We start from the raw sequence: 23,822 nt of genomic DNA on the forward strand, positions 1-23,822 counted from the left end.
TCCTTAGTTTCCAGTTGTGGTTAGCGTGGCTATCCTTCTTGTTCTGTTGTGCTGGTTGCTTTCGCACCACATTTATGATCTATTTTCCTCCTCTCAAAGTATGTCCGTCTCCTCGGGCACAATTTCTTACACTGGGCTGCAGGAGGGGCCTAGGGGTGGGGAGCCAGCACACACTGAAGAAAATGTAGAGTGCAAGGCTCCAGTGGACCCCAACTATACCCCGTGGTACTAAGACCATCCCAGTATCCCCTATGGACTACGAGAAAAGGATTTACCGGTAGGTAATTTATATCCTATTTTTGCAAGATGGTTTTGCTAAATTATGACACACTTTGTCTATATCTGTCTGGAGTTTGTACAGTGCTTTGCTTCAATTAAAATTAATTTAAAAAAAAAAAAATATTCAGTAAAATATGACTGCTTATAAATATATGTAAGTGTATATTTCATTAATAATTCTCATGTTTTAATATTTTATTGTGAATTTCATTACCATTCACTTACCCACTTACCTTGCATATAATTTTTTTTCTTTTCTTTTTTTTTTTCCTTTAGGACAAAGACCTTGATTTGAATGACGATTTTGATACCTGCAAAGTAAGTTGTTGTTATATCTCGGAGACCATGACTCTAAGATAATAGCTATGCCTGATGTTTTGCGAGGTAGATGCAAAATGAATAAGGAGAACTCCATCCCACAGTGATGGCGTTCATTAAGTTAGACTTTAACCGCTTGCCTGGCATGGTCGCATCAGTGGGTCAGTAGCACCTGGGGCATCACAAGACCCATCTTGGGCTTCATTTTCCACATTGTTAAACACGCTTGTGACTAAATTGACGCCCCCTGTGGGACCACCTGTGCCACTGCAGCAGTTTAGGGTCCCTGCTGTAAACCCGCAATGGGCGGATCAGCTTTCCACTCAGTTCCAGCATTTGAACCGATCTATGACTTAATCGAAGTGTCACTCTCGCCCGCCTAAGACTAAGTCGTCCTCTAAATGGGCCATTACCTCCTCTCAATCCACTGCTATTCCAGACATGTCCTCTGATGAGGACGGTGCATATACTGATTCCAAAGACACTGACAGAGATGTTTCTGATGGGGAAGGGAAGTCATTGGTGGTTGTCCCAGATTTGATTGAGGCATTCAGACTCATTCTTCAGGTGGCTGATGAGCCTGAGACTGTCTCCAAGAAACCGTAAGAAGGTGGTTAAACAAGTTTCACCCCATTCGGAACACCTGGTTGACATACGTCAGGAATCCTGGGAAAATACGGGACAAAATTTATACAGAATAAGAGACTGTTGGCTCGCTATCCTCTCGCTGCGGAGGTATGCAAAAATTGGGAAACCCCTCCGCCTGTAGATTCTCATGTGGCGCGTATGGTTGTTTCCTCTGCTCTGCCAGTAACTACCGTCACCTCTCTGAAGGAACCGACGGATCGACGTGTGAAGGGCTGTTTAAAAGCGATTTATACCCTAACCGGGGGATGTGCATAGGCTAACAATTGCAGCGACTTGGGCTGCTGAAGCTGTTGAGGCGTGGGCTCAGGAACTTGAGGCGGAACTGCCTTCTAATGCATCTGAGCATGCTCGACAATGTCTCTCACATATTACCACGGCTTCTCTATACCTTAAGGAGGTGGCCTCCGATGCGGGTGCTCGCGGCCAAGGCTGCTACTACGTCCGTCTTGGCCAGACGTATCCTTTGGTTGAGATCCTGGTCGGTGTATATAGATTCCAAGAAAACCCTGGAGGTGCTACCTTTCAAGGGAGATATTCTCTTTGGAGAAGACCTCAATAAGATTGTGGCTGATCTGGCTACTGATAAAACAGCTTGCCTACCTAGTACGTCTCCTTCAATGCAGGAGGCTAAAAGTACTTTCCCTCGGCCCTTTTGTCCTCCAGGAAAAGCAAAAGGTCAGGCGTACCCAAAGCAAGCTCGTGCTTCCAGACCCGCCAAGCCCAGACCGAAGCGTGCCTGGGCCGCCCGTCAGCCAGCTTCCAAAACGGACAAGCATGACGGGGCGGGCCTCCCTCTGGGGGATCCCAAGGTGGGGGGCCGACTTCTGGGTTTTGCCCAAGAATGGTTGAAGACCACTTCGGATACCTTGGCGAGGGAAGTCGTCGTTTGCGGTTACACCATACCCTTCAAGAATCGTCCCCCGCAGCGGTTTTGCCTGACAGATGTGCCTCTGGATCCGGCAAAAGCAAACACGTTGCACTCGGTGGTACATTCCTTCCTGATCACAGGAGTGGTGGTACAGGTGCCTCTGGCTCAGAGAGGCAAGGGGTACTATTCACCGCTGTTTCTAGTCCCGAAACCGAATGGGTCCTCGCGGCCCATTCTCAATCTGCAGTCCTTGAACAAGCATGTGCGGGTCTCCAAGTTTTGTATGGAAACTCTGCGCTCTATTGTTCTGGCCATGGAGCCTGGGGACTATATGGTCTCTCTGGACATTCAGGATGCGTACCTGCATATTCCTATTGCGGCATCTCATCAACAGTACCTGCAGTTTGCGGTGGGCAACCTTCATTACTAATTTCTGGCGTCACCCTTTGATTTGACAATGGCTCCACGAGTTTTCACCAAAGTAATGGCGGTCATGACGGCTACACTCCGCCGTCACGGGGTCAGGATCCTACCGTACTTGGACGATTTGTTGATCCTGGCAAATTCCCCAGAACTTCTCCTGTGTCATCTCGATCTGACGGTCCAGTGCATGACAAACCACGGGTGGCTGATAAACTGGAAGAAATCCTCCCTGGTTCCTGCTTGGAGCATGTTACACCTGGGAGCGTTATTGGACACTCGCAACCAACGGTTGTCCCTGTCTCAGGAGAAAGTCCTGAAGCTTCAGGACAGGATTCAATGCTTCCTATCTCGTCCGCAAGTGTCAATACATTCGGCAATTCAAGTGCTAGGTGTCATGGTGTCGGCTTTCGACATGGTGGAGTATGCTCAGTTCCACTCTCTCCCTCTGCAAAAGTTGATTCTGACCAAGTGGGACGGCCTGCCTCACCAGATAAGATCTCACATGATCTCATTGTCTCCGGAGGTCCGCCTGTCACTGAGCTGGTGGATGCAGGACCAACAATTGAGCAGGGGCCGAACCTTCTGGATATCCGACTGGGTCCTTCTGACAACGGATGCCAGTCTGAGAGGTTGGGGCGCGGTGTTGGTACAACACTCTCTTCAGAAAAATATTCTGGAACTGCGGGTAGTGTTCAATGCGTTGACAATGGCCCAGCATCTCATACAGAACAGACCTGTTCAAGTACAATCGGACAACGCCACCACGGTGGCGTGCATCAATCATCAAGGCGGCTCTCGAAGTCGCATGGCAATGAAGGAAGTATCAAGGATTCTTCAGTGGGCAGAACGCCATCTGCCGGCCATATCCGCAGTGTTCATTCCGGGCGTCCTGAACTGGGAAGCGGACTATCTCTGTTGTCAGGAAGTACACGCAGGAGAGTGGTGCCTCCATCCGGAGGTGTTTCAACTTCTCGTGGACACGTGGGGCCTTCCAGATGTGGATCTGATGGCGTCTCGACACAATCGCAAGGTTCCGGTCTTCGGAGCAAGGACAAGGGATCATCAAGCTGCGTTCGTGGACGCTCTGGCAATTCCATGGAACTTTCAGCTACCGTACGTGTTCCCTCCAGTGTCACTCCTGCCCAGAGTAATACGGAAGTTCAAGCAATAAGGAGGAAACCTGCTTCTAGTCGCTCCAGCGTGGCCCAGACGGCACTGGTTCTGCGATCCACTGGGTCTCTTGTGGGATCGTCCCCTTCTACTTCCACAATGACCGGTAATGGGTATTCCGGAGGAGGTCATTCCTACCCTAATTAAGGCTAGGAAGGAAGTGACATTGAAACATTATCACCAAATATGGCGAAAATATGTTTCCTGATGTGAGGCCAGGAATGCTCCTACGGAGGAATTCCTTTTGGGCCGTCTGCTTCACTTCAAACTGGAGTGAACTTGGGCCTGAAATTAGGATCGATAAAGGTTCAAATTTTGGCCTTATCCATTTTCTTCCAAAAAGAATTGGCTTCTCTTCCTGAAGTACAAACGTTTGTGTAGGGAGTACTGCATTTTTAGCCTCCTTTTGTACCGCCGGTGGCGCCTTGGGACCTTAACGTGGTGTTACGGTTCCTTAAGTCTCATTGGTTTGAAGCACTTAAGTCAGTGGTGTTGAAATATTTCACCTGGAAGGTGGTCATGTTGTTAGCCTTGGCTTCGGCTAGGCGAGTTTCGGAATTGGAGGCTTTTATCACTAAAAGCCCTATCTGATTGTCCATATGGATAGAGCGAAATTGCGGACCCGTCCTCAATTCCTGCCAAAGGTGGGCTCATCCTTTCATATGAACCAACCTATTGTCGTGCCTGTGGCTACGCGTGACTTGGAGGATTCCGAGTCCCTTGATGTGGTCAGGGCTTTGAATATTTACGTGGCCAGAACGGCTAGGATCTGCAAAACAGAAGCACTGTTTGTCCTGTATACAGCCAACAAGGTTGGCGGCCCTGCTTCAAAGCAGACTATTGCTCGCTGGATCTGTAACACGATTCAGCTGGGGCATTCTACGGCAGGATTGCCGTTACCTAAATCGGTTTAGGCCCATTCCACTAGGAAGGTGGGCTCTTCTTGGGCGGCTGCCCGAGGGGTCTCGGCACTACAGCTGTGCCGAGCTGCTACTTGGTCGGGGTCAAATACCTTTGCAAAGTTCTGTAAGTTTGATACCCTGGCTGAGGAGGACCTCCTGTTTGCTCAATTCGGTGCTGCAGAGTCATCCGCACTCTCCCGCCCGTTTGGGAGCTTTGGTATAATCCCCATGGTCCTTACGGAGTCCCAGCATCCTCAAGGACGTTAGAGAAAATAAGATTTTACTTACCGGTAAATCTATTTCTCGTAGTCCGTAGAGGATGCTGGGCGCCCGTCCCAAGTGCGGACTTCTTCTGCAAGACTTGTATATAGTTATTGCTTACATAAGGGTTATGTTATAGTTTATCGGTTGAACCGAGGCTATGTTGTTGTTCATACTGTTAACTGGGTAGTTTATCACAAGTTATACGGTGTGATTGGTGTGGCTGGTATGGATCTCGCCCTTAGATTTACAAAAATCCTTCCTCGTACTGCCCATCTTCTCTGGGCACAGTTTCCCTGGCTGGGGTCTGGAGGAGGGGCATGGAGGGAGGAGCCAGTGCACACCCAGAATCCAAAGCTTTCTTGGAGTGCCCTATCTCCTGCGGAGCCCGTCTGTTCCCCATGGTCCTTACGGAGTCCCAGCATCCTCTACGGACTACGAGAAATAGATTTACCGGTAAGTAAAATCTTATTTTTGCTGGCGATTGCTTCAGTTAGAAGGGTCTCGGACTTGGGTGCCTTATCCTGTCAGTCCTCCTATTTGATTTTTCACCGTGACCGGGCGGTTCTTAGAATGCGGCCAGGTTATTTACCTAAGGTGGTGTCTTCCTTCCACCTTAACCAGGAGGTTGTGGTTCCGGCCTTTAATTCTCCTAAATTGTCTACCAAAGAGCGGTCTTTGGATGTGGTACGGGCTCTCCGTATCTATGTGAAGAGAACTTCCTCCGTTAGGAAGTCTGATTCTCTTTTTGTATTGTTTGGTTTTCTTTTCACAAACGTGGCTGGGCTGCTTCCAAGCAGACTCTGGCCAGATGGATTAGAATGGTGACTGCACATGCTTATGTACAGGCTGGCCGTGCATTAAGGCCCATTCTACTCGGTCGGTTGGACCTTCTTGGGCGGCCCACCGTGGTACGACCCTTGAACAATTGTGCAAGGCGGCTACGTGGTCTTCCAGGAACACGTTTATAAGGTTTTATGCCTTCGATACCGCAGCTTCCCAGGATGCTTCCTTTGGACGCCTGGTTCTTGTGCCTGCTACAGTGCGTCCCCTCCCATAAGGAACTGCTTTAGGACATCCCCGATGTTAATCCTTGTGGAGCCCAGTGTACCCTGCACCAGAAAACGAGATTTATGGTAAGAACTTACCGTTGTTAAATCTCTTTCTGCGAGGTACACTGGGCTCCACAAGGCGCCCACCCTGACGCACTTAGCTTCTTTGGGTTGGTATTGGCATAGCCGCTGACGCCCTCTCCTGTGGTGAGTGTGTGGTGTACTTGGCTGCGAGCGGTTGTCGTCTCTTTTACCTGCTACTGCATTGGGCTGGTTAACAAAACTGAGCTCCCTGTGCATGGAGGCTGGGTTATAGAGGAGGCGGCGCTGAGCATCTTGGGAACAGTCAAAAGCTTTGAGCCTGTTGGTGCCTCGGATCAAGATCCTACTCTACACCCCAATGGTAATCCTTGTGGAGCCCAGTGTACCTCGCAGAAAGAGATTTAACAAAGGTATGTTCTTACCATAAATCTACTTATTTTTAATTGATCCTTAACACAGGGGTTTTGCAAAATGTGCAGTAGTCTTAATATAATTATATTGTCGTGATCCTTGCTAGCATTTCGCCCCTATTCTGTAGTGTAGAAAGTTAAGGGGCCGATTCAGACCTGATCGCTGCTGTGCGTTTTCTCACAGGCTGCGATCAGGTCTGCACTGCGCATGCGTATTGACAGCAATGCTGTGGCGCGACAGACCGCAGCAACGGGGATCACCGGTCAGCGACGGGATAGTGCGAAAATTCCGCACGCACCAGCAATCGCAAGGAGATTGACAGGAAGAGGGCGTTCGTGGGTGACAACTGACCGTTTCTAGGGAGTGTCCGGAAAAACGCAGGAGGGACCCTGCGTTTTGTGGGAGGATTTCTGATGTCCGCTCCGGGCCCGATCATTGCAGCAGCAGAGTAAGTCCTGGGCTGTCCAGCACAAGCGATTGCACACACACAATACCCTCCCCCTGTAGGCGGTGACTACCTGATCGCAGGGTTGCAAAAAACGCACCCTAGCAATCAGGTCTGAATTACCCCCTAAGTGATCCCGGATACTATTAAACATTTCCTAGATGTTTGGTAAACTTTTCAAATAGCTCCTTAATCCAGCAGCAAAGGCCACATTTCTTGGACTATGTATCAAATGGGTATAGATGTGTACTCATACATCTTGCCTTAGCCACACAGCGGGAGAGTGTTAGATCCCTAACCTCAGCCTGACTCTTAACACTCTGTCGACAATGTGACTATCGACAATCAGTGTTGACATACAGTAATTACCATGTTGACATTCTGAATGACTGCATACAGGTCTGGCTCAGTTCAAGGAAAGGGCAGAAAAAATTCTTAAAGTGGTTAGCTGCAGAGTTCCTCACTATTATTCCTGACTGGAAATATGTTGTGTGATACATATAGAATCTTCCTAATATTATTTCTGCTGCGGGGTACACTGGGCTCCACAAGGATTAACATTGGGGTGTAGAGTAGTATCTTGGTCCGAGGCACCAACAGGCTCAAAGCTTTGACTGTTCCCAAGATACACAGCGCCGCCTCCTCTATAACCCCGCCTCCATGCACAGGAGCTCAGTTTGTAAGTTGGTGCCATGCAGTAAGCAGGCAATCAACAGGGGGGCTGCCTTTGCATCCCATGTTTTAGCCTAAATTGAAGAAAGAAGAAAATCTTTGAAGACTTCAAGGGCTGCAGCTTTTGTGTATGTGCATAAGACATGCTCAATTCCATTCTCGCCCTCTGCAGAAGTTAATTCTGACCAAGTGGGACGGCCTGCCTCACCGGATCAGATCTCAAGTGATCTTATTGTCTCCGGAGGTCCACCTGTCACTGAGCTGGTGGCTTCAGGACCAATGATTGAGCAGGGGCCGAGCGTTCTGGATATCCAACTGGGTCCTTCTGACGACGGATGCCAGTCTGAGAGGTTGGGGCGCGGTGTTGGAACAACACTCTCTTCAGGGTCGGTGGACCAAGGAGCAGTCTTTACTCCTGATAAATACTCTGGAACTGCGGGCAGTGTTCAATGCGTTGACAATAGCACAGCATCTAATACAGAACAGACCTGTTCAAGTACAATCGGACAACGCCACCACGGTGGCGTACATCAATCATCAAGGCGGCACTCGAAGCCGCATGGCAATGAAGGAAGTATCACGGATTCTTCAGTGGGCAGAACGCCATTTGCCGGCCATATCCGCAGTGTTCATTCCGGGGGTCCTAAACTGGGAAGCGGACTTTCTCAGTCGTCAGGACGTACACGCCGGAGAATGGAGCCTCCATCCAGAGGTGTTTCAACTTCTCGTTGACAAGTGGGGCCTTCCAGATGTGGACATGATGGCGTCTCGACACAATCACAAGGTTCCGGTCTTCGGAGCAAGGTCAAGGGATCCTCAAGCAGCGTTCGCGGATGCTCCCATGGAACTTTCGGAGTCACTCCTGCCCAGAGTAATACGGAAGTTCAACAAACAAGAAGGAGGAAACATACTTCTGATCGCTCCAGCATGGCCCAGACAGCGCTTGTTTTCCGATCTACAGGGCCTCTCACTAGATCGTCCCCTTCTACTTCCACAATGACCAGACCGCCTCGTTCAGGGCCCTTGTGTTTACCAGGACTTGGCCCGTCTGGCTTTGACGGCACGGCTCTTGAGGCTTCCGTCCTGATGGCCAAGGGTTTATCTGAGGCGGTCATTCAAACTATGTTGAAGGCCCGTAAGCCGGCTTCTGCTCGGATTTACCATAGTGTCTGGAATGCTTACTTTATTTGGTGTGCGTCTCACAATCATGACATTTTCAAGTTTAGCACGGCCAAACTGCTGGCCTTGTATGTGAGTCTTTGTTGAGAACTAGACTTCAAGCCAAAAGTGATGGTTATCCATCTTGTCAGGTTCCACCTTCAACTTTGGATAACCTCTTATGGCTTAGTCACAGGAAGCAGTATATACAGTGTGTTTGTTGGTCAGTTTCCACACTCCAGTGATGCAAGCTGTTTCTATAGTTCTTTGTCAGTACATTAGAATAGGACATTGTATTGCCACCAAGCAGATGAGTTTTAATTTTTTGTTTCAGGAAACCCAGTTTGTCACCAAAATTTCTCATGAGAAAATCTGGCGTTTCGATTTCAAGGTTAGTTATGTCTTTATTTTGTTTGTTTGAAGGGAGGACAAACCTGTTTTGTAAACTATTTGTGTGTTTTATATCTTGACTTTGCTAATCATTGTCATTGTAACTGAAAGAAAGCTGCACCAAATGGAAAATGTTAAGTCAGTCGTTTTCACAGTCTGTTTGTGATAAAGCCAAATATTAATTTATTTAAAGGGATCCCATCTTAATGCTGTACACAGTGACGTAGACCTGTTATAGAGAAATTTCCTTCAGAACGAAGTATAATACAATTACACAGATCATTCAAGGGGATATTTCATAATTACATCAGAACACAAAAAAATTATGTGTTTGCTAATTCAGGGGTACATTTACTAAGCAGTGATAAGAGTGGAGAAGTGAGCCAGTGGAGAAATTTCCCCATCAACCAATCAGCAGCTCTGTATAATTTTATAGTATGCAAATTATAGATATTACTTCAGTGCTGATTGGTAGCCATGGGCAACTTCTCCACTGGCTCACTTCCCCGCTCTTATCACTGCTTAGTAAATGTACCCCTTAATGTAGACTGAGTGAAAGGGGTGGTCTAGGAGTATATGTTTTGCAACATCTTGGACTTTTGAGATAAAAAAATAATAGGGTTTTAGAATCGTTGAACATTACTAGCTTTTAGTAATCTGAGGGTCTTTGGTCCATCCTGCTAGACAATCTGTTGTATAAAGTATTCAAATAATAAACTAACCAGCTACAATAGATAAGTTTCCATTTAAGAAGCCCAGTTTGTCTTTAGGTTGAGGTATACTGTGAATCATGACTTCACAGATAAAAAAAATATCTCCCTTTTCAAGTTTCTGTGTCGTTAACCCTTCAATATTTTGTGTCACTGCAGAGAATTAACTTATTTACATCTATTTTTACAAAAATACACAATCATTGAGACAATACAGAAACATTTTGTATTTTGACGCGGGTCACGGTGCAGTGTGAAAGGGTCAGTCCCAAATTCCTGGGTCGCCTGACCTGGTAATTCAGCCCGGGAATAAAGAAGGGTTGTTTATTCCCAGGCTATTACCGGGTCAGATGCAGTGTGAACAGCATAGGGAGAGGCGATGCAGAGATGATCTCATCTCCTAGCGCCGCCTCCGTAACCGACCCGATGACGCCGCAGTCCCCGTCGGCAACCCGACCCAGGTTATGTTATATTAATATACCGGGTCGAGAAGCCAGTTCTCAAGGTCAAATCCGGGAAGGACCCTTTTCCAGTTCCCGAGTGCGACTCTGCATTAGCAATCTGAAAGCGGTATCACTCTATCCCACCGTGCCCCCCTCTCTGCTGTAGCTGTCCCATCCTGCCTGCCTCTCTGCTTCTGCTGTGTCCCTCGTCCCCTCCAGTTTTGTACCACCCCTATATTTGCTGTGTTCCCAGTGGCCCTGGTCCTCGTCACCCTCCTCTCCTGTCAGAGATCTGACAAGACATGATGGAGACAGGACGAACCTTAATAAAAAAAATATATATATATTTCTCTGACGTCCTAGTGGATGCTGGGAACTCCGTAAGGACCATGGGGAATAGCGGCTCCGCAGGAGACTGGGCACAAAAGTAAAGCTTTAGGACTACCTGGTGTGCACTGGCTCCTCCCCCTATGACCCTCCTCCAAGCCTCAGTTAGATTTTTGTGCCCGGCCGAGAAGGGTGCACACTAGGGGCTCTCCTGAGCTTCTTAGTGAAAGTTTAGTTTTAGGTTTTTTATTTTCAGTGAGACCTGCTGGCAACAGGCTCACTGCATCGAGGGACTAAGGGGAGAAGAAGCGAACTCACCTGCGTGCAGAGTGGATTGGGCTTCTTAGGCTACTGGACACCATTAGCTCCAGAGGGACCGAACACAGGCCCAGCCTCGGAGCTCGGTCCCAGAGCCGCGCCGCCGGCCCCCTTACAGAGCCAGAAGCAAGAAGAGGTCCGGAAAATCGGCGGCAGAAGACATCCTGTCTTCACCAAGGTAGCGCACAGCACTGCAGCTGTGCGCCATTGCTCCTCAGCACACTTCGGACACTGAGGGTGCAGGGCGCTAGGGGGGGGCGCCCTGAGCAGCAATAAAAACACCTTGACTGGCGAAAATACATCACATATAGCCCCCAGGGCTATATGGATGAATTTTAACCCCTGCCAGATTCCACAGAAAAACGGGAGAAAAGGCCGCCGAGAAGGGGGCGGAGCCTATCTCCTCAGCACACTGGCGCCATTTTCTCTCACAGCTCCGTTGGAGGGAAGCTCCCTGGCTCTCCCCTGCAGTTACTACACTACAGAAAGGGGTTAAAAAAGAGAGGGGGGCACTAATTAGGCGCAGTATAACAATACAGCAGCTATAAGGGGAAAAACACTTATATAAGGTTATCCCTGTATATATATATATATATATATATAGCGCTCTGGTGTGTGCTGGCATACTCTCCCTCTGTCTCCCCAAAGGGCTAGTGGGGTCCTGTCCTCTATCAGAGCATTCCCTGTGTGTGTGCTGTGTGTCGGTACGTTGTGTCGACATGTATGAGGAGAAAAATGAGGTGGAGGCGGAGCAATTGCCTGTAACAGAGATGTCACCCCCTAGGGAGTCGACATCTGAGTGGATGAGCTTATGGAAGGAATTATGATGACATGAGACAGCCGGCGACTCAGCCTGTGCCTGTCCAGGTGTCTCAAAAGCCATCAGGGGCTCTAAAACGCCCGTTACCGCAGATGGCAGATACAGACGCCGACACGGATACTGACTCCAGTGTCGACGATTAAGAGACGAATGTGACTTCCAGTAGGGCCACACGTTACATGATTGAGGCTATGGAAAATGTTTTTACACATTTATGATAATACCAGTACCACTAAAAAGGGTATTATGTTGGGTGAGAAAAAACTGCCTGTAGTTTTTCCTGCATCTGAGGAATTAAATGAAGTGTGTGATGATGAGTGGGTTTCCCCCGATAAAAACTGTTAATTCCTAAAAAAGTTATTAGCATCATACCCCTTCCCGCCAGAGGATAGGGCACGTTGGGAAACACCCCCTAGGGTGAATAAAGCGCTCACACGCTTGTCTAAACAGGTGGCACTACCGTCCCCGGATACGGCCGCCCTTAAGGAACCTGCTGACAAAAAGCAGTAAAATATCCTAAAATGTATATACACTCACACGGGTGTGATACTGCGACCAGCAATCGCCTCAGCCTGGATGTGCAGTGCTGGGGTGGCTTGGTCGGATTCCCTGACTGACAATATTGATACCCTAGATAGGGACAGTATATTACTGACTATAGAGCATTTAAAGGATGCATTTCTATATATGCGTGATGCACAGAGGGATATTTGCCGACTGGCATCAAGAGTAAGTGCGCTGTCCATTTCTGCCAGAAGAGTGTTATGGACAAGACAGTGGTCAGGTGATGCTGATTCCAAAAGGCATATGGAAGTATCGCCTTATAAAAGGGAGGAGTTATTTGGGGTAGGTCTAACAGACCTGGTGGCCACGGCAACGGCTGGAAAATCCACATTTTTACCCCAGGTAGCCTCTCAACATAAGAAGACGCCGTATTATCAGGCGCAGTCCTTTGGGCCCCATAAGGGCAAGCGGGCAAAAGGCTCCTCATTTCTGCCCCGTGGCAGAGGGAGAGGAAAAAGGCTGCAGCAAACAGCCAGTTCCCAGGAACAAAAGCCCTCTCCCGGTTTCTGCCAAGTCATCAGCATGACGCTGGGGCTTTACAAGCGGACTCAGGCACTGTGGGGGCCCGTCTCAAAAATTTCAGCGTGCAGTGGGTTCACTCACAGGGGACCCCTGGATCCTTCAGGTGGTATCTCAGGGGTACAAATTGGAATTCGAGACGTCTCCCCTTTGCCGTTTTCCTAAAGTCTGCTTTACCAACGTCTCCCTCCGACAGGGAGGCGGTATAGGAAGCCATTCACAAGCTGTATTCCCAGCAGGTGATAATCAAGGTACCCCTTCTACAACAGGGAAAGGGGTATTATTCCACGCTGTTTGTGGTACCGAAGCCGGACGGCTCGGTGAGACCTAATTTAAATCTGAAATTCTTGAACACTTACATACAAAGGTTCAAATTCAAGATGGAGTCACTCAGAGCGGTGATGGCAAACCTGGAAGAAGGGGATTATATGGTGTCTCTGGACATCAAGGATGCTTATCTCCATGTCCCAATTTACCCTTCTCACCAAGGGTACCTCAGGTTTGTGGTACAGAACTGTCACTATCAGTTTCAGACGCTGCCGTTTGGTTTGTCCACGGCACCCCGGGTCTTTACCAAAGTAATGGCCGAAATGATGATACTCCTTCGAAGGAAGGGAGTTTTAATTATCCCTTACTTGGACGATCTCCGGATAAGGGCAAGATCCAGGGAACGGTTGGTAGTCGGGGTAGCACTATCTCAGTAGTGTTGCGGCAGCACGGTTGGATTCTTAATATTCCAAAATCGCAGCTGATCCCGACATCACGTCTTCTATTCCTAAGGATGATCCTGGACACAGTCCAGAAAAAGGTGTTTCTCCAGGAGGAGAAAGCCAGGGAGTTATCCGAACTAGTCAGAAACCTCCTAAAACCAGGCCAAGTGTCAGTGCAGCAGTGCACAAGGGTCCTGGGAAAAATGGTGGCTTCCTACGAAGCAATTCCATTCGGCAGATTCCACGCAAGAACTTTTCAGTGGGACCTGCTGGAAAAGTGGTCCGGATCGCATCTTCAGATGCATCAGCGGATAACTCTGTCACCAAAGACAACGGTGTCTCTCCTGTGGTGATTGCAGAGTGCTCATCTCCTAGAGGGCGCAGATTCGGCATTCAGGACTGGGTCCTGGTGACCACGGATGCCAGCCTGCGAGGCTGGGGAGCAGTCACACAGGGAAATAATTTTCCAGGGCCTGTGGTCAAGCCTGGAGACATCACTTCACATAATTATCTTGGAGCTAAGGGCCATTTACAATGCCCTAAGCCAAGCAAGACCTCTGCTTCAAGGTCAGCCGGTGCTGATCCAGTCGGACAACATCACGGCAGTCGCCCACGTAGAGAAGCTGCAAGGATTTTTCGCTGGGCGGAAAATCATGTGATAGCATTGTCAGCAGTGTTCATTCCGGGAGTGGACAACTGGGAAACAGACTTCCTCAGCAGAAGTCTTCCACATGATTGTAAACCGTTGGGAAAAACCAAAGGTGGACATGATGGCGTCCCGCCTGAACAAAAAATTGGACAGGTATTACGCCAGGTCAAGGGACCCTCAGGCAATAGCTGTGGACGCTCTGGTAACACCGTGGGTGTACCAGTCAGTGTATGGGTTCCCTCCTCTTCCTCTCTTACCAAAAGTATTGAGAATTATAAGACGGAGGGGAGTAAGAACTATACTCGTGGCTCCGGATTGGCCAAGAAGGACTTGGTACCCGGAACTTCAAGAGATGCTCACGGAGGACCCGTGGCCTCTACCTCTAAGAAGGGACCTGCTCCATCAAGGACCCTATCTATTCCAAGACTTACCGCGGCTGCGTTTGACGGCAGGGCGGTTGAACGCCGGATCCTGAAGGAAAAAGGCATTCCGGATGAAGTCATCCCTACCCTGATCAAAGCCAGGAAGGATGTAACCGCAAAGCATTATCACCGCATTAGGCGAAAATATGTTGCGTGGTGCGAGGCCAGTAAGGCCCCGATGGAGGAATTTCAACTAGGTCGATTCCTGCATTTCCTGCAAACAGGAGTGTCTATGGGCCTAAAATTGGGGTCCATTAAGGTTCAAATTTCGGCCCTGTCAATTTTCTTCCAGAAAGAACTAGCTTCAGTTCCTGAAGTTCAGACGTTTGTAAAAGGGGTACTGCATATACAGTCTCCTTTTGTGCCTCCAGTGGCACCTTGGGATCTCAATGTAGTTTTGGGGTTCCTAAAGTCACAATGGCTTGAACCACTTGAATCTGTGGAGTTAAAATATCTCACATGGAAAGTGGTCGTGCTGTTGGCCCTGGCCTAGGCCAGGCGCGTGTCAGAATTGGCGGCTTTATCCTGTAAAAGCCCTTATCTGATCTTCCATTCAGACAGGGCGGAATTGAGGACTCGTCCTCATTTTCTCCCTAAGGTGTTTCAGCGTTTCATCTGGACCAACCTATTGTGGTACCTGCGGCTACTAGTGACTTGGAGGACTCCAAGTTGTTGGACATAGTCAGGGCCCTGAAAATATATGTTTCCAGGACGGCTGGAGTCAGAAAATCTGACTCGCTGTTTATCCTGTATGCACCCAACAAGCTGGGTGCTCCTGCTTCTAAGCAGACTATTGCTCGTTGGATTTGTAATACAATTCAGCTTGCACATTCTGTGGCAGGCCTGCCACAGCCAAAATCTGTAAAAGCCCATTCCACAAGGAAGGTGGGCTCATCTTGGGCGGCTGCCCGAGGGGTCTCGGCTTTACAACTTTGCCGAGCAGCTATTTGGTCAGGGGCAAACACGTTTGCAAAATTCTACAAATTTGATACCCTGGCTGAGGAGGACCTGGAGTTCTCTCATTCGGTGCTGCAGAGTCATCCGCACTCTCCCGCCCGTTTGGGAGCTTTGGTATAATCCCCATGGTCCTTACGGAGTTCCCAGCATCCACTAGGACGTCAGAGAAAATAAGAATTTACTTACCGATAATTCTATTTCTCGTAGTCCGTAGTGGATGCTGGGCGCCCATCCCAAGTGCGGATTGTCTGCAATACTTGTACATAGTTATTGTTAACTAAATCGGATTATTATTGTTGTGAGCCATCTATCCAGAGGCTCCTCTGTTATCATACTGTTAACTGGGTTTAGATCACAAGTTGTACGGTGTGATTGGTGTGGCTGGTATGAGTCTTACCCGGGATTCAAAATCCTTCCTTATTGTGTACGCTCGTCCGGGCACAGTACCTAACTGAGGCTTGGAGGAGGGTCATAGGGGGAGGAGCCAGTGCACACCAGGTAGTCCTAAAGCTTTACTTTTGTGCCCAGTCTCCTGCGGAGCCGCTATTCCCCATGGTCCTTACGGAGTTCCCAGCATCCACTACGGACTACGAGAAATAGAATTATCGGTAAGTAAATTCTTATTTTTTTTTTGTCGGCTTGTCACTAACAGAGTAATATATTATTGTCATTAGCTATTGTAGTTGACAAAGTATCCTGGGCTCGTTCTGTAACTTGAATCATATAATAATAATTGTATTTATATAGTGCTCTTTCTCCAATAGTAATAACATTACAGTATAGTTGGGTTTACTATATAGTATCTTTATTAATGTAGCACAACATGCTTATCAATATTCGTTTGACCAGTGTTAAGATGGAGATAATGTTAGTAAATGTTGTTTTAGCCCTAGAAACGCTGCATTGATTTAGTTCCGTTTTCAGCTGTTTGAAGTTGACCAATCAACCTTAATATGTATTCCCTCTGGTATCTCACTGCGAATAAAGGGTAGATAATCAGTGCACCGCACTGTCATTCCGAGTTGATCGCTAGAGTTGAATTTGTTCGCAGCGCGGCAATCAGGCTAAACAGCAGTTATTCGTATGCGGCGCACGCGCGGCGTATGGGCACAACGAACTATGTAGTTTTGCACAGGGTCTAGCGATGCATTTCAGTCGCACTGCTTGCCGCAGAGTGATTGACATGAAGTGGGCGTTTGTGGGTGGCAACTGACCGTTTTCAGGGAGTGTGCGGAAAAACGCAGGCGTGGCTGGGCAAATGCTGAGCGGGTTTGTGACGTAAAATCCGGAACTGAATAGTCTGAAGTGATCGCAAGCGCTGAGTAGGTTTTGAGCTACTCTGAAACTACACAAAAAAATGTTGTAGCCGCTCTGCAATACAACAGTTCACACTTCTGCTAAGCTAAAATACACTCCCAGAGGGCGACGGCTTAGCGTTTGCACGGCTGCTAAAACTAGCTAGCGAGCGATCAACTCGGAATGACCCCCTTAGTACATTAGCAAGCCTACATCAGTACTTAGTAACAGAGTTAAATTATCCAGGTTCAAATAGTCATGTGACGAGCATTACACAGTGGAGTAAATTGCCAGTGCCAATAAGTTAATGGATATACAAGAGGAGATCTACTAATCCTAGGAGTGATAAAGTACCAGCCAGTCATTTCCTAGCTACCATGTTACAGTCTGTGTTTGAAAAATGATAGGCGCTGATTGGTTGGTAAGTTAGCTATGTTTCAGAGTAACCAATAGATCACTTATATCAGGGGTATTCACCATGCAGACCTCTAGCTGTTGTGGATCTCTATATCCCTGTATGCCCTGCCACAGTTTTCTGTTAAGTTATGCTAAAATTGTGGCTGGGCAGCTGGAGGACCTCATGTTGAACACCCCTGGCTTAGATGCTTGCTGCCAAAGTAGTAAGTTGATTTGCCAAATGATGTGCTTGTTATTGGTGTGAAAGGTCTTTGAGAACAAAATATACAATATGGTGTTCAACCATATTGTATATTTAGGCATTTGTGTTCTGTGATCTTGTGGAAAGTCCGAAAGAGAGCTTTACAAATCACCTTCATGTTGAACATGTGTCCAGACAACCAGAGTGCATTCCAGTACATTGCCTGCGGGGATTTTACAGTGATTCCTAGCAGTTTATGCCTCCTAGACAGACCGCTCCTGCACTAATAACACCCTTATACATTCACCAAAAATTCCAAATAACCTTCCCTTTTACATATTAATGTGGCCATACCTTTCATGTGCAGAAAAACAATATTGCACTCGTCTTTTCCCAGATAAATTCACTATTGTAACCTGTGTTGTGATTATTTCTTTAGGAATTGCTTCAAACTGAGTTGGAAACCTCTGTATTACCTAATTATACTTTACTGTCCTTACCTGGTGCAGGACAGCTTTTTCCAGTAAGAGTAACACACTTACAAACGCCAAACATTGTAAGTACCTACTTTCTCATATTCTCCATACTGTACCTTCATTTGAAGTTGTGAAGAACTCTGGTACTGCCTTATATTGCAAACAAAAAAAATTGGCTGTGCGTTATAAACTACTCTAATCACATAAATGATCTTGGAAGTAGAAATTCACCTTAGTTTACACCATATGTTGTAAATTATACATTCAGTCCTCTGAAGATTTTTTTTTTTTTGTATTTGTAATGTTTTGTTCCTTGATTTAATTAATATATTTCTTGTTGGTTGCATAGTTGAAAGTAAATTAGAGATAGTACGGCACGGTTAGTGTTAAATTGATTTTTAGAGTTTGAGATTCTTTGCATGTCCACTTACAGTGTTTAGAATCATCTATTAGTTTTTACATTTCACTGTTGCTAAGCAGCCTGGAATATGTCTGTTTTTATAGCTCTTTACCAAATGACTGTAGTCGTGTGTGTGTGTCCCGGGGGGAAGGGGGGTTAGGCTGCGGGTGCAGGGAGGGTTAGATTTAGGCTGTGTGGAGGAAGGGTTAGGCTGTGTGGAGGGAGGGTTAGGCTGCAGGGTAGGAGGTTAGGCTGCAGGTAGGGGGGAGGGTAAGCATACTTAACCGACTGAGCATTGGGAGGCCAGAGACGGTCTTAAGACCACCAGCATCCCGTATTACACCCGAACAGGTATAGTCATGCTGCAAATTAATTGCACATAATTTGTGATTATTATTTTTAAATTGGAGATTATTTCTATTACTTTCCCTTTTCTATAGGTTTTTATTACAATGGTGAATGGAGGTGTAAAATCAGTAGTAGATCGCTCTGGTGAAGGTGACCATGACAGCAACCTTTATTCTCTTGAATCCAGCCTGGAAAGAATTAACTATGAAGCTGATGCACTGCAGTGTGTGACTGATTTTAGGACAGGTACCATTTAGTGTGAATGTAACATTACATTAAGGAAAGTTATCTGACATGAATCCGTATAGAAGCTCCAAAGAGACTTTTAAATTATGTGATTGTTGTATTTAGAATTTGTTCTTTCCTTTAGAAGAACACCTAGTTCACTGTCATAAAGTGTTAGAAACAGGCCATTGATTATGCAGATATGATAGAAAATAACTACTGTGAACATTGGAGCAATACACTTAATGCCAACAGTAGGAATAAATCTAATCTGTACCAGGAACGCCAGGCTGCGGCTTTAAACACACAGGAATTAGTTTTAAATATGTACAAAGTCGTAGATGATACAGCAGAACTTGGCATTAATAAACAAAAAAGCTGCAGCTGCTGCATTGTAGCACTTCGTATACAGATTCAGACACAGATTAACAAATGTTGCATATCAAATGAATTATGAAGTCTCATGAAGTTGTTTTGCATCAGATTGTTTCATTTGTGCGACCAAGATGCACATTTGAGAGAAAAAGACGCTCGGTGCAAGCAGAGCCGGCCCTAACCAATATGATGCCCTAGGCAAGATTTTGGCTGGTGCCCCCTAGCACCACCGCTGTTTCTGCCTCTGACCTTGCTCCTCTTTCCCAGCACCATCACCCCTCATCCATAGCAGTCCTTGTTTTGGGGTTTGTACACCATATATTTTAAATAAGAGCAGTTAGCACATTTGGCGCACAGCCCAAAAAGGGGGGTGTTTTTGCTGGCAAGGGGCATGGCCACACAATAGTAACCCCAATTCCAATTACGCCACACAGTACTTCAACTTTATTCACATTTGATCATGCGATAGTTTCCATAACTCATATTACATCCCACAGTAGTATCACTTTACCTTATAAATGTTACTCCTCACAGTAGAGCCCCTTATTCACATTACATCACACTGAATTGCTCCTTATTCACATTACACCATACCCTATTGCACTTTATTCACATTAGACGACACAGTAGTACCCTTTCTAACACTGTGACCTCTGCCTCTGCTTGAATACAGATGTGTCCTCATAAATCTTGCCTCAATGCTAACGTCGGGCACATTTTTTTAAATGAAAATGCATCTTATTTGCATTGCTATGTGGCTAGGATGCAGCTTCTGCTGATTAAAATGATATGCAGCATGCCTATATTCTGTGTGAGACTGTGGCTGTATCTGCATATGAAATGCTACACACAGAATATAGGCATGCCGCATATCATTTTAATCAGCAGAAGCTGCTGATGCCCCTATGCATATCAAATGCCCTAGGCAATTTCCTAGTTTGCCTGTGCCTATGGCCGGCTCTGGGTGCAAGCAGAGTCGCATTGGATCTGGTACGCAGAGAAGTGCTGTTTGGCGTGACGGTAGCAATAATGTACTGTATGAGGATACTTGTACAGTTGGGAATGAAGCAATGATCTATTTAGAATATATGGTCGGCAGTTAAAGATCTGTGGAATTGCCTCAATGAAAAGCAAAATGCACCGTTAAAAAATAGTGTGCAAGTTATCCTTTTCATGTACAGTATTAGACAGGTGTAGCAAACTCCAGTCCTCGAGAGCTAACAACAGTTCTCATTTTGCAGACCACCTAGCAGGTGCACGGTTGGTACAGTAGCTCTTGAGGAACACATTTTAAAAGATCCACAGGTGGAGCGAATTACTGTGAGGAGGCCTGGAAACATTAATGTTTGGTACAGTAGTTCTCAAGGACTGGAGTTGGCTAACACTGTTTCTGCTGCGGGGTACACTGGGCTCCACAAGGATAGACAATGGGGTGTAGAGTAGGATCTTGATCCGAGGCACCAACAGGCTCAAAAGCTTTGACTGTTCCCAAGATGCATAGCGCCGCCTCCTCTATAACCCCGCCTCCCTGCACAGGAGCTCAGTTTTGTAGTTGGTGCTGCAGATAGCAGGCACATAATGCTCCTGGCAGCCCTAAGAAGAGCTTTTTCTTTAAGTAAAGTGAAGACTACAAGGGCTGCAGCTGAGTGTGGATGTCAGGAGACATTCCCTGCTGCAGCTCCATCTCTCCCCAGCGGCGCTGTACACTCCCGTGCACTGGTTGCCGGGTACCTACAGCAGGAGGCTCTGGTTTTCTTAAAGTTAGACACACACGGCTGGTGCTTTCCGGGATCGCGTGGCCGCGCTTCAGGAGGTGGTAAGTGGGTCCCGTTCGCGGGACCCGCGCTGTATCGCGATGCAGCGCGGCCGGTGGGAGCGGGCCGTGCGTGGAAGTCCAGCAGGGGCATGAGGCTTGGACCTGTAGCCCCTCCCCCAGCCCCAGGGCACCATTTACAGTAAATGTTCCCGCCCTGGAGCTGCATATCTGTCTCTCCCTCACTCTCAGTCAGTGTTTGGGCGCCATTTCTCTCAGCTACACTGTTCATGGGACTGCTTGGGCAAATCCTCCTTTGTAAAGCCGCCTGATAGTCAGCGCTGTGCCTTTACAAGACATTTAAGTATTCTACATGTCATTTAGACAGTGATAGTTAAGAAACAGTACATTTGGTCAGGGCTATCTGGTACAAGTGGGTGTGGTTCATCAAATCGACAGTGTCTAGGTCGACAATGTTTAGGTCGACCACTATAGGTCGACAGTCACTAGGTCGACATGGATGGAAGGTCGACGTGCTAGGTCGACAGGTCTAAAGGTCGACATGGGGATTTTAATTTTTTTGGGTCTTGTTTTCTTCGTAGAGTGACCAGGATCCCAAATCAGTCCACCGCGTCCCCTCGCATGGCTCGCTTCGCTCGCCATGCTTTGGGCATGGTGCCTTCGCTCCGCTACCGCTTCGCTCGGCACACTTTACCATTCCAATCGTAGTCCACGTGGATCGTTAAGTATGAAAAAATTAAAAAAAAGAAAAAAAATGTGAAAAACTCATGTCGACCTTTAGACCTGTCGACCTAGCACATGTCGACCTAGAAACCCTGTCGACCTTCCATCCATGTCGACCTAGTGACTGTCGACCTAAACATTGTCGACCTAGACACTGTCGATCTTCAGACCGGATCCCGGTACAAGTACCCTGTGATATACATCCAGTCTTTACTGTGCAGTGTCATATCTATTGTTTACAGAGCTATATATAAGCTAGTCCAGTGCAGTATTATTGTTTGTAATAACCTCTGCATTGTACAACTGTGACTATATGTGTGTGCATAAGCTTGCTGGGTGATTTTCATTTCGTGTGTCTCACTCAACTTGCTATCCCTATATTCTATAACCTGAGGGTGCTTGGTGCGTCAGGTTTATAATAATATAATATAGGCTATTCACAAGATATAATCTAATTGTATTTCTCTGACGTCCTAGTGGATGCTGGGGACTCCGTAAGGACCATGGGGAATAGACGGGCTCCGCAGGAGACTGGGCACACTAAAAGAAAGATTTGGTACTACCTGGTGTGCACTGGCTCCTCCCTCTATGCCCCTCCTCCAGACCTCAGTTAGATTTCTGTGCCCGGCCGAGCTGGATGCACACTAGGGGCTCTCCTGAGCTCCTAGAAAGAAAGTATATATATTAGGTTTTCTCTATCGTCCTAGTGGATGCTGGGGTTCCTGAAAGGACCATGGGGAATAGCGGCTCCGCAGGAGACAGGGCACAAAAAGTAAAGCTTTTCCAGATCAGGTGGTGTGCACTGGCTCCTCCCCCTATGACCCTCCTCCAGACTCCAGTTAGATTTTTGTGCCCGGCCGAGAAGGGTGCAATCTAGGTGGCTCTCCTAAAGAGCTGCTTAGAAAAAGTTTAGCTAGGTTTTTTTATTTTACAGTGATTCCTGCTGGCAACAGGATCACTGCAGCGAGGGACTGAGGGGAGAAGGAGTCAACTCACCTGCGTGCAGGATGGATTGGCTTCTTGGCTACTGGACATCAAGCTCCAGAGGGACGATCACAGGTACAGCCTGGATGGTCACCGGAGCCGTGCCGCCGGCCCCCTTGCAGATGCTGAAGTCAGAAGAGGTCCAGAATCGGCGGCTGAAGACTCCTGCAGTCTTCTAAAGGTAGCGCACAGCACTGCAGCTGTGCGCCATTTTCCTCTCAGCACACTTCACACGCGGTCACTGAGGGTGCAGGGCGCTGGGGGGGGGCGCCCTGGGAGGCAAATGTAACCTATATAAAGGCTAAAAATACCTCACATATAGCCCCTAGAGGCTATATGGAGATATTTAACCCCTGCCTGATTTCTCTAAATAGCGGGAGACGAGCCCGCCAGAAAAGGGGCGGGGCCTATCTCCTCAGCACACGGCGCCATTTCCTCTCACAGCTCCGCTGGTCAGGACGGCTCCCAAGTCTCTCCCCTGCACTGCACTACAGAAACAGGGTAAAACAGAGAGGGGGGGGGCAAATTTATGGCGATATTTTGATATAACAAAGCAGCTATAAGGGAGCACTTATTATAAGGCTATCCCTGATATATATATAGCGCTTTTGATGTGTGCTGGCAAACTCTCCCTCTGTCTCCCCAAAGGGCTAGTGGGTCCTGTCTTCGTTAGGAGCATTCCCTGTGTGTCTGCTGTGTGTCGGTACGTGTGTGTCGACATGTATGAGGACGATATTGGTGTGGAGGCGGAGCAATTGCCAAATATGAGGATGTCACCCCCTAGGGAGTCGACACCAGAATGGATGCCTTTATTTATGGAACTACGGGATAGTGTCAACACGCTAAAGCAGTCGTTTGACGACATGAGGCGGCCGGACAATCAATTAGTGCCTGTCCAGGCGACTCAAACACCGTCAGGGGCTGTGAAACGCCCTTTGCCTCAGTCGGTCGACACAGACCCAGACGCAGGCACTGACTCCAGTGATGACGGTGACGAATCAACCGTATTTTCCAGTAGGGCCACACGTTATATGATTTTGGCAATGAAGGAGGCGTTACATTTAGCTGATACTACAGGTACCACTAAACAGGGTATTATGTGGGGTGTGAAAAAACTACCTATAGTTTTTCCTGAATCAGAAGAA

At 47.5% G+C, this 23,822-nt stretch overlaps 1 protein-coding gene across 4 annotated transcripts in view; it reads left to right on the forward strand.

The window, feature by feature from the left end:
- The window catches only part of RNF17 (ring finger protein 17), a 1,464,292-nt gene that overhangs the window by 1,396,537 nt on the left and 43,933 nt on the right, over positions 1 to 23,822 (forward strand). For all 4 annotated transcript variants that reach the window (XM_063951617.1, XM_063951615.1, XM_063951616.1 and 1 more), the window contains 4 exons: positions 556 to 597; positions 8,984 to 9,040; positions 17,812 to 17,928; positions 18,689 to 18,842. In XM_063951617.1, the coding sequence (XP_063807687.1) occupies positions 556 to 597; positions 8,984 to 9,040; positions 17,812 to 17,928; positions 18,689 to 18,842 (370 nt within the window). The remainder of the gene's footprint in view (positions 1 to 555; positions 598 to 8,983; positions 9,041 to 17,811; positions 17,929 to 18,688; positions 18,843 to 23,822) is intronic.

This window comes from Pseudophryne corroboree, chromosome 2 (assembly GCF_028390025.1).
Source record: "Pseudophryne corroboree isolate aPseCor3 chromosome 2, aPseCor3.hap2, whole genome shotgun sequence".
Taxonomy (NCBI): domain Eukaryota; kingdom Metazoa; phylum Chordata; class Amphibia; order Anura; family Myobatrachidae; genus Pseudophryne; species Pseudophryne corroboree.